Below are 11,751 nucleotides of genomic sequence, written 5' to 3'. Positions count from 1 at the left end.
TAACCCAAAATGTTAAACAGTAAGAGTAGTAGTCATATTTCGTGAACCCTTTGAAGAGTACTGTCACCGGTGTGATCATTCTATAATACACAATTCAAGCCCGGGGGAGAAATGCTAACGCTAACGCTAGCATCGACGATCGGCGATCTTTTCTACTTCATGCTATCTGCACAAATGGTTGAAATTAAAAAGACCAGGCAGTTCAGAGAGAATCAAAGGAAGGCAGGCAGGCAGCTTTGCATGACATTCTTCTGGACGTGTTTCATTGTGGTGATAGTGAGGGTAGTCAATCGTTTTGTTGACAAGACAGTAGTGACGGCCATCTTGGTGACGTGTGTTGTTGACCAGAGATGTAGTTCATTGAGCGTTTCACACAAACAAATGTGTTACTTCACAGTTTTACGACACATTTTATTTTTTTTGACTTGCAAAATTATATTTTAAATTGACAAACATCATATGTGTAATTCGTGGCACAATTCAAACGGGATCGAAAGATAATCTTTCTCTCTCCATTGACTTCAATACATAATTTTTCCGAAATAAGGTCCCATGGAGGTCCACCGGAAGGGGAGGGACTTCGCCACTCTATAGATTGGTGTGGATGTGGAATTAACGGACGTGACGTTGTGCGATTGCGTTGCCAGGCAACGCAATTTACAAACTCTTCAACTACAACCCTAATTATATTTAAAAACATTTTAGAAGGCCTCACGAAATACTTTAATGTAAATTCAAATGTAAATGTGAAGGGATGTGTGTAATGTGGTGATTGACATTATTCACCCACGGATCTATGGGTTGGGGGTATTGTTCCGCACGGACATTTTAGTTAACCGGACTTACTGTTGATGTTAAATCCGAATAAAAAAAAAAAATAATAATATATAATACTTTATTCCGAGTTTGCTTGCTTTTCTCTTTGGAGGTCATCACATAACGGCATTGTAATACACGGTTCGGCTACATTAAATATTACATATCTGCCGTAGTTCTGTATTTATAGAGCCCTGATGAGAAGACTTCTGGACAAACAGGAAGCACTGCCGCCAAAACTGAAAACGTGACGCGGATCATAAATATATCAGCAATTAAACAACATCTTACATTTATTTTCACACAATACGTCTCCTTGCAGTATCAATACTAATTCGGCTGACTTTTATATTTGATCCAATTGGTAGATAGGCTGTATTTACACCATAACGGTGCACAGCTGATAGAAAGGCACATCTAGTGGTTAAAGCACGTTATTGAATTTTATTATTTTATTATTTTTCACAAAAATGAAACCATCAATAGCAGAAACAGAATTAACTGTCATTAGTAAACCACCCAAAAAAAAGATCATAAGTGGTTTTGTTTTATATATATTTTAAGGATAATAATAGCAATGTAACTTTACTATTTGAAAAACATACAGAAAAAACTAATTCACTGCCCTTAATAAAGTATTTAAAATATACATTTCAGGTGTGCTGTTTTGTTTAGATCATTGACATCTGGAGCTCTTTTAATATCCTTTTTGATTATTGTTACACCAGGTCTTGTCAAAACCTTTATTCCATATTCAATATCCATTACTAAACAAAACAGCAATTCTACTCCACTACAATTCAGAGGTTAACCTGGTATTTTTTACTCCACTACATTTATTTTAGTTACTTTGCAGATTCTGATTAATGATGTGAAATATAAACAACCCTTAAATCAGGCTTTAGTTACACCTGAGTAAAATTCAGGGAAAGGTGATTGTCAAGTGCCAACAATCAGGAGAGATATTTGATAGCTAAAAGTAACTAAAATAAATGTAGTGGAGAAAAAAATACCAGGTTAACCTCTGAATTGTAGTGGAGTAGAATTGCTGTTTTGTTTAGTAATGGATATTGAATATGGAATAAAGGTTTTGACAAGACCTGGTGTAACAATAATCAAAAAGGATATTAAAAGAGCTCCAGATGTCAATGATCTAAACAAAACAGCACACCTGAAATGTATATTTAAATACTTTATTAAGGGCAGTGAATTAGTTTTTTCTGTATGTTTTTCAAATAGTAAAGTTACATTGCTATTATTATCCTTAAAATATATATAAAACAAAACCACTTATGATCTTTTTTTTGGGTGGTTTACTAATGACAGTTAATTCTGTTTCTGCTATTGATGGTTTCATTTTTGTGAAAAATAATAAAATAATAAAATTCAATAACGTGCTTTAACCACTAGATGTGCCTTTCTATCAGCTGTGCACCGTTATGGTGTAAATACAGCCTATCTACCAATTGGATCAAATATAAAAGTCAGACGAATTAGTATTGATACTGCAAGGAGACGTATTGTGTGAAAATAAATGTAAGATGTTGTTTAATTGCTGATATATTTATGATCCGCGTCACGTTTTCAGTTTTGGCGGCAGTGCTTCCTGTTTGTCCAGAAGTCTTCTCATCAGGGCTCTATAAATAAAGAACTACGGCAGATATGTAATATTTAATGCAGCCGAACCGTGTATTACAATGCCGTTATGTGATGACCTCCAAAGAGAAAAGCAAGCAAACTCGGAATAAAGTATTATTTATTTATTTTTTTTCGGATTTAACATCAACAGTAAGTCCGGTTAACTAAAATGTCCGTGCGGAACAATACCCCCAACCCATAGATCCGTGGGTGAATAATGTCAATCACCACATTACACACATCCCGTGACGATTACAAAATAAATTAAAAACATCTAATTTTGACAATAAAAACCGACCAATAGGCGCGGTAGACCATTTGCTTGGCACTTCCGGGTATTTCTCCACTGGTTGGGCCATGTTAACAATACCGTGTAACTGTCACGTTTGAAGGGACAAAACCGTGACATATTCACGTCTCCCAGCATGGTAGATCGTCACATGTTCACGTCTTGCCGTAATACCGGGTTGATTTCAGAACACGTGCTAACGCTAGGCAACAACCTCATCTTCCACATTATTTCCACAGACTTTTTTCTTTTACAACAGACAGGTTTTCTATTGATCTTTAGCCCTTTAAACCAGTGGTAGAAGAAGTCAACATATTTTTTACTTAAGTATTAAAAAAGCAGGTATACATACTATCACAATCCTACCTAACTGAAAGTCTACAAGTATCATCAAAAGTATGTGTGTAGTAATTAGCACCCAATGTGCATATGCCATAATGTAACAGTACATTAATTAGTTTAAGTACTAAAGGGCATTTTTATTTCATGCATCTATACTTCTACTGTACACTACATTTCACTTTCTAGTATATGTGGTGGAAATTATAGTTCCCTTAAGAGAAACTGATAAATGATTCATGGACAAAGTTTGTCTTTTGTTATATTAAATACGGTGGCCCTGAAGTGCAAGTCAAAACAGCATTTCAGGAAACACTACAGCATTTCAAAAAAGCTACAGCATTTCAGGAAACACCACAGAATTTCACAAAACACCACAGCATTTTAGAAAACGCCACAGAATTTCAGAAAACACCACAGCATTTCACAAAACGATACAGCATTTCACAAAACACCACAGCATTTCACAAAACACCACAGCATTTCAACTTATACGGAAAGGGTACACACCAGGCCGATATCGGCCGTCTTGCGTTGTTTGGCGACAACGGGTTCCTTGTCGCCCAAAGTCAATTTGGTGTGTCCCGAACCCTCGGCCGTGACACGCCTTATTTGGCCTTTCACGGTCAACATGTTGAATCGGCCGGGTGTCGGACACAAGCTATCGGGCCAAGAAACCACTCTGATCAGCTGTTCAGCTAGCAAATGAGAAGCGAAACGGAAGTGAGGGACGTAAACAAACGATTTAAGGCACAAGACAGCAGCTAAACACCAGCAGGTAATACTTAAAGACATCAAACATAGCCCTTAAATGTCCTCTCTTACCTCCCACACATAGCAGGGACATCTCTGATATCGGCGGGAGCGTCCCCGGCTGTCCTCTGCTGAGAGCTCCGTGATTTGTTTGGTCAAGTCCGGTTTTTCATCTCATCGTAAATTTAGCAAGAAGTGGCCATTATTACATTGCTGACTCAATAAACTACACACCCGCCAGAACACTGCGATCATCAGATGCAGGTCTATTAACTGTGATTTTATAGTATGTCTGCACTTTATGTGCTCATTTCATCATTCATGTATTTTTATATTCTAAAACATGTTTTCGATGGACGAGAGTGAAAATGGAACGCACATGCTATTTGTTTGTTTATATCAGTCTGTTCTTCTTCTCTGTCTTCCGGTTGTTGCCTATTTTGAATGACGAATACACACTACCGCCGCCTGCTGGTAAGGAGAGTTATTGCCACTCACGCATGCGCAGTTCGTACGTGCTCGGCTGAAGTCTTTGCGGTGATTTCCAGTGCGACACACGGCCAATACGCAGGAGAACTCGTCGATGGAACTGTCGGTGTCGGGTGTCGGCGAGTTCTCTGGTGACTGCCTGGTGTGTCAGGGCCTTTAGGGAGAACACTTCTTGTTTGTGATTGGACAGAGCCAGCCAGAGAAGCACTGCTGTGATTGGTTGTTTTTGCTGCCAGTCAAGAAATGACGCTTCGTGATTGGTCAGCACCCGACAGCGCAACATGTCCCGAAACATCAGCCGTTAGCTGTTAGCACACAGAGCTCACAGCTCCTCATATCTGTTCAGAAATGGGACCAAAATTAAACATGAACAAACCACAGACTGTCTATGTCATGGTGAATACAGTCACTGCTTTATTTATGTCGGTATGCCGTTGTTGTGAGTTTGGACGAAGCAGCTACAGGTTGGTTTATCCTGATCGATCCGATCTCCATTCAGAAAACACGCATTTTAAAAGGTTTTTCGCCTGCCGTCTTGTCTGCAGACTTGTCACAGCATTAATTCATGGTTTTTATTAACCGGTATCAGTATGTAGTTACTTCGGCATCATTTTGAAACGTGTATTACAATTAAATCACGGTAAAATATGTTCATTTTGTTGTAGTAGGGTTAGGGTTAGGGTAGGGTGAGTATTTGCATGGATATAAGCCCCGCCCCCTCTCCAGCGTGTCTTGTTTGAATGACAGGAGTAAACACAGCTGATAGCCGCGGTGAAACCTGAAACTCGAGCGATTAGAGCGATGCGAATATTCGGGGCTTATATCCATGTAAATACTATGGACTACAACAAAATGAACATATTTTACCGTGATTTAATTGTAATACAGGTTTCAAAATGATGGCGAAGTAACAACATACTGATACCGGTTAGTAAAAACCATGAATTAATGCTGTGCCAAGTCTGCAGACAAGACGGCAGGCGAAAAACCTTTTGAAAGGCGTGTTTTCTGAATGGAGATCGGATCGATCAGGCTAAACTAACTAACTGTAGCTGCTCCGTCCAAACTCACAACAACGGCATACAGACATAAATAAAGCAGCGACTGTATTCACCATGACATAGACAGTCTGTGGTTTGTTCATGTTTAACTTTTGTCCAGTTTCTGAACAGATATGAGGAGCTGTGAGCTCTGTGTGCTAACAGCTAACGGCTGATGTTTCGGGACATGTTGCGCTGTCGGGTGCTGACCAATCACGAAGCGTCATTTCTTGACTGGCAGCAAAAACAACCAATCACAGCAGTGCTTCTCTGGCTGGCTCTGTCCAATCACCAAAAGTGTTCTCCCTAAAGGAATACCCTTTCCGTATAGGTTGAAATGCTGTGGCGTTTTGTCAAATGCTGTGGTGTTTTGTCAAATGCTGTGGCGTTTTGTCAAATGCTGTGGCGTTTTGTCAAATGCTGTGGTGTTTTCTGAAATGCTGTGGCGTTTTCTGAAATGCTGTAGTGTTTTGTGAAATGCTGTGGTGTTTGGTGAAATGCTGTAGCGTTTTCTAAAATGCTGTAGTATTTTGTGAAATGCTGTGGTGTTTCCTGAAATACTGTAGTGTTTTCTGAAATGCTGTGGTGTTTCCTGAAATGCTGTTTTGACTTGCACTTCAGGGCCACCGTAATTAAATAAAGCTTTAAAGAAAGTCATAACACTATACATTGACCTGAAAGTTTGTTATTTGCTAGTAGTAGTAAGTAAAAGTACTCATTATGCAGACATGTTTAAGGTACTGCCAAACATTAGTTTTACCACAGACTTAAGGTACTAAAGGTATAAAAACAATAATTATGCAGTATGATTTATAATACTATATTGTTTTATTATTATGATTGATGCATTAACATGTTAGCAACATTTGAATGTTATTTTTGATAGAGGTGGACTTAATTTAAACTAATCTTTTTCGAATACTTTTTATTTATTGGCTTATTGGCAGAGGCACATTGCCCGGACTTTAAACTTATATTTGTTCATAGAGTATAGATAAATCACAACAAAGAAACAAGAAAAGACGTAAAATAACTCAAAGAAATGAATGAAAGAAAAGAAAAAAATGACCAGTAATATATTTAGAGTTAAATTAATGCTGATAATAAAGCAATGACTCACACAGTTCATATTTTGTCATGGGTTGAACAAACAGAGAAATAATTTCACAAATGTACATTCACACACATTTACATATACCCACTCAGCTATACTTATTAACTAATTTAAACATTGTTAGTTGTCAAATCTATAAAAATATATCACATTTCACTAACCCATTTGTACCTACATGCTTAGGGGGAAAACATTTTTTCTGGTGAGTTGAAAATCTGTTAATCTGTAAAAATGTCTTCCATATGAAATATTATTTTACATACTGTGTTTTGATATTGAACTTTGTATGAGGTCATACAATCACTAGATTGTATTCCTTGTGGTGTCTGACACTTACTTATCATACTTTATTTAGTCTGTTGTTCCCAAGATATAATAAAATGTAAAAAAAAAACAACAGAAATCATATCTGTTGAAAGACTAAATAAAGTATAGGGGAAACACATCTTAGGCTTGATTTATTTTGAACATTTAAAGCACTATCCACACTAAATAATACAATGTTTTCCTATGATTCATGGTGAAATAAAAGCACAAAGTTGCAGAACTCTAGCCAAATGTACTTGAGTATAAGGTCTAATAATTGATACTGTGTTATTGGACTGAATTCACCCTAACAAACAGATGCAAATGTGTTATGGGGGGGGGGCAGTGGGACTAGAAAATGCTCTCACGCCACATTAGATTACACTATAGGCTTTATTTAGCCCGGGGCTTTGAAGAATACAAATCATGGGCATCACGTGAGAGTGACTGTTAACACCAGTTGACAGATGATGCAATACTATAAAGCAATTGCATGGAGCCGATCGCACCAGTATCTTTAAAAAAAGGCTCTAATTAACGAAAAAGTGAAAATAGAATGTGGAGTTTGCTTTCATATTAGAGTTTCTTTCTGTTTTGCGTCATTGTGTGAACGAAGGGATAGGGTCAGGAGTATCAGGACACCAAATGATTTTCAGCAGGCCATAAAAACGTGCATGTTGTCCCGCGTGGGGGGACCATTAAAGCCCCCAGAGAGTGGCCAGGCATAGGGACGTGTCTGTGGTCATGTCAGCGCAGCCCCCATTCATAGCTCTGGTCTATTATTATCCCAGGAAACGGGTAATTACAACGGGACATCTCCTGGACTGAGTCCAAAGCCGGCTTCTGACCGAGCGCGCACGCGTGGGACAGAGAGGGGTCACATAGGCCTACCACAGAGTCCCTAGTGAGTCGCGACCCTCATTTATGCAGTTTTTTCTTAGAAAGTTGGTTTCATAATTCCCTCTGTAATGCACGAATGCATTTAGAGGGCGCTCTCAGCGGGCTCTCAGCGTGGGTGTGCGTAATTTGCGCTCATTACTTGTTTTCCCCAAAGTTGTGTAAGAAGTTCGGGCAGAACAAACCCGCCATGAATGGATAACGTTGTTCCTAAAGAGAGGAGCTCGTTTGTGTCCGCAGGGAAAACAAGGACCTGCTTCACCTCTGTTATCGAATAAACCCCCGAGTGAAACTGTGTGCACGTATTCCCGTTGCCACTGCTGAAAACAAACAGAAAGAAAGTGCCTGCTGAGTTGTTACTGTAAACTGGCAGAGAGGGGTAAAGTAGTTTGGGGTATCACCCGGGTGAGAAAAGGGGGTCCTTGACTGCAACATCAAACAGTGGTGTCGTCACTCGCCTGCGATACGTGCAAGCACTGCCTATTCCAAAATAAATATTGACGTGAGTGTTGTATTCAAATGAGCTGCACAAACGGACATAGGCGGGCCAATCACAGCCCATCGTATCATCACACCTTCTTTTCAGAAATCATTCATAACGCGGATGCGTCAAACACTCACCCGGCTATAAATACGGCTGCGCGCAACGCACAGTTAGACATTTTCCCAAAATCAAACGCAAGACGCAACTGAGCAAGAACCGTGGGAATCCGGCTTCTTTACCTTTGATTCAACCTCTCTACCTTGCTCTACATTTTTATATTCTATATTTAATATCCAGCTCACTGTGTTGACCATGGGTGGATTATATTTGAAGCACGTCGTGGTGGCAGCGCTGTGCTCCGTGCTGGCCACAGGGACGCTGGGGTCCCCGGTGGTGGGGCCAGAGCCGATCCGATGCGCCCCGTGTTCTCCGGAGAAGCTGATCCAGTGTCCAGCGGTGGCGCCCGGATGCGCCGAGGTGTTGCGGGAACCCGGCTGTGGATGCTGCCTCGCCTGCGCCCTGAAGGCTGAGGAGCTGTGCGGGATCTACACGGCGCCGTGCGGCTCCGGACTGAGGTGCACCCCGAGACCCGGCGACCCCCGGCCGCTGCACTCCCTCACCCGGGGACAAGCCGTGTGTACGGAGAGCACTGAGCAGGAGCCGATCCCCGAGCCCCAGACACAAGGTAGGCCTATCCAGCACCACATCAAAATCCTCATTCTCACAATCCCCAAAGTCTGATAACAGTTACATCCAGTCAGTGCCGCTTAATTTATTCTATTTTCTTCCTCAGATCAGGGAGAGCCAGAGGCAGAGATGGACAACGCAGCCATCGTCTCGGACCCCGGCTCCAGCCACTACCTCCCCGGCCACAGTAAGCCCTTCGACCCGAGGGTTGCTGCCGACGCTCAGGAGAGCATGAAAGCCAAACTCGTAGCCATCCGCAAGAAACTGGTGGAACAGGTGAGAGCCAGAACCCTGCACCAGTACCATTGTGTGAATTATGTGAGATTCCCCTGAGTGCAATATGTTGCTAAAAGTTTTTTGGGAGGTTTAAAGGGGGGAAATGACTCGTGCACCACAAGGGGGAGCTCGTGTGCTATTTGAGGAGATGGTGTAGAGAGAGAGGGGGAGGGTGCATGTTATTACAAGTTTTATATTGATGTCAGCCCACGTGCTTGCTGATAATAAAGCAGTATTATTTCTATGTTGGCACTCAGTTAACCCTTCCCTTGCCTGTGTCATCTCCACAGGGGCCCTGTCATGTTGAGCTGCAGAGAGCCTTGGATAAAATTGCCAAATCCCAGCAGAAGTTAGGAGACAAATTAACCAGATTCTACCTCCCCAACTGTGACAAACACGGGCTCTACAAACCCAAACAGGTTGGTACATTCAGCAAAATGTGCTCTGAGTGTGTGTATGACTCCATGACAGCACTAAGTTGCATGTGAGCCAATATTATGTCAACCACAGTTTAAAAAATGTGTGTGTGATGCAGGTAGGGATTTGTTTGGCACCTCCACAATGTGTGTTTTGTTGGAGTGTGATGTCACCCAGTTGCATGACTGTACATGTGTGTGAAACATGGGCAGTTGAATTAAAAAATGATTTTGTGTTTCTCCTGCAGTGTGAATCCTCTCTTGACGGACAGAGGGGTCGATGCTGGTGTGTGAGCTCCTGGAACGGAAAGAAGATTTTAGGTTCCACCGACCTGCCTGCAGAAGCCGAGTGCCCTTAAAGAGATCACCCTCTGATGAAGATCTCACAAACAAAAAAGAAGAAGCAAGCCACTGATTTTCTTTCTATTTTTTTGATAGCTGTTTATTTATTGATCCTGTCCATGGTGGTGTTTAATTCAGGTACACTGTCATTGTGGGGTTTCTGGGTCCAAGCCACCCAAAACCCCCTCCCCCTCCCTCCTCTTCAAACACCCGTCCAAAAGAGAAAAAGAAAATCTATTTTTGTTTTCTGAAAGATTTTAATATTGTTGCATTTACTTCTACTCTTTAGCCTTATTTATTTCAACATTATTTCATTTGTTATTTGTAATTATTTTATGAGTATTTATATCATTTTTCTTGCCTTATTGTTATTATTATATTATTATTTTTATGGGTGTATAAAGTGTATATATGTATCTTGTCCCTGAGGAACTCCACTGCTGAGTTGAGCTCGCTCTACCCTTAAAGGAGTTGTCTGGAAGTTTGGTTTGTGACAAACCAAGCAAGAACAAAAGCACTGAGTGACCAAAAGTCATTTAGAAGTATTTCTAAATGTTGTTTTTATGATTCATTTTCACATTGTTGCCATTGTTATGGACTTTTTTGTTGTTATTATTGTGTTTTTTATTTTCTTATGTGACACACGATCAGCTCTTGTAAGTGAATGCAAAACTCTCAGTCCTTAAACAGTACTCAGAAAACATTTCCCATGGTTCCATGGGGTTACAGTTAGCACGACAGGCGGTGCCACCCATGCGCCGCCTCTCACACGGGTATTTCTACATTAACCTACCTCCAATATTTATGTGTCTGCTGTCAGTTGTGTTGATGTATATGTCAAAAAAAGACTTGCTATTTTACTTTTCATGTCGCTGTTCTCTCTGACCAAGAACACATGACCACAAAGAGCGCGTCCGCTCGACCTACATGCTGCTGTTGGAGAGATAATTATTGTTTATGTGAGTCTATTCCAAAGTGACTAACTGCTCACACAGGTGTATGTACACTTTTGTAATTGAGATGTAATGTAAGAAGAAAAAAAGGTGATATATTTAATAAAAACATTAACCTCAGCTATGTGCTCTCTGGCCTCTCTTTCACCTCAGGCAGGTTGCACAAACATCCATAAGTGGCAAAAACATAAACATCACAATAGTTCCATCAGGACATGATTATGAAAGTCTGCGTTCAGATGCACCCATGCACCACATCTTTCTATATTGGGTGTGTTTTTGTGTAGTGTTATCACAGGGATCTAAAGTGGAGGTCTTTGTCTAACTTTAGGCAGTTCGTGGGGACATGCAGCACCGCGCTGCCTTTTGACCCGCTCTCTGTTTGCCTTGGTCGGGCACAGGAATTCGTCTCAACCTCTCGTTCCCACTGCCAGCCTGCATGGCACCACCAGATTTATTTTTATTTTTTACAAATTGAACCTCTGCTTTATCCTTATTGACACATTCCAAGACTGATTGCATTCAAGGACTTCAACAGGAGCACATTTGAGTTCTGATGATCGACCCTTTTAGAGATTAAACAAGTCATGCAAGGACAAAAACAAACATCTGAGACGGCATCTTAAAATGTGTTCACTTTTTATTTAAAAAAAGACATTAAATACAAATTATATCTGAATCAAAATCATTTTCTTTCTCAGAAAACAATAGCTGTGTGATTTCTAGTTTAGTATCATGAAAAGCTTGAATAAAAAAAACTCTTTGAAGGATAAACTTGAAATGAAAAACAAAAAAAATTACATTTACCCGTGAACAGAGAGATTCTTAACGTGACCAGCAGGGAGAAAATAAATGATTATAAAGAAAGTGACGTTACAGAAGTGTGAGCCTGGCTCTGACAGACTGAGGCGG

General features: G+C 40.5%; 1 protein-coding gene across 1 annotated transcript; it reads left to right on the top strand.

Moving 5' to 3' along the window:
* The first annotated feature begins 8,326 nt into the window (after positions 1–8,326).
* On the top strand, positions 8,327–10,959 carry igfbp1a (insulin-like growth factor binding protein 1a). The gene is made up of 4 exons (XM_034146137.1): positions 8,327–8,850; positions 8,959–9,128; positions 9,419–9,547; positions 9,793–10,959. Exons 1-4 carry the CDS (start codon positions 8,478–8,480, stop codon positions 9,901–9,903), a joined length of 783 nt encoding a protein of 260 aa, XP_034002028.1. The 5' UTR covers positions 8,327–8,477; the 3' UTR covers positions 9,904–10,959.
* Positions 10,960–11,751: the final 792 nt, after the last annotated feature.

The sequence above is a fragment of the Trematomus bernacchii genome, unplaced genomic scaffold (assembly GCF_902827165.1).
Source record: "Trematomus bernacchii unplaced genomic scaffold, fTreBer1.1, whole genome shotgun sequence".
NCBI classification, from domain to species: domain Eukaryota; kingdom Metazoa; phylum Chordata; class Actinopteri; order Perciformes; family Nototheniidae; genus Trematomus; species Trematomus bernacchii.
The sequence above is the reverse complement of the archived record's forward strand: the minus strand, read 5'-3'. Positions and strand labels throughout refer to the sequence as shown.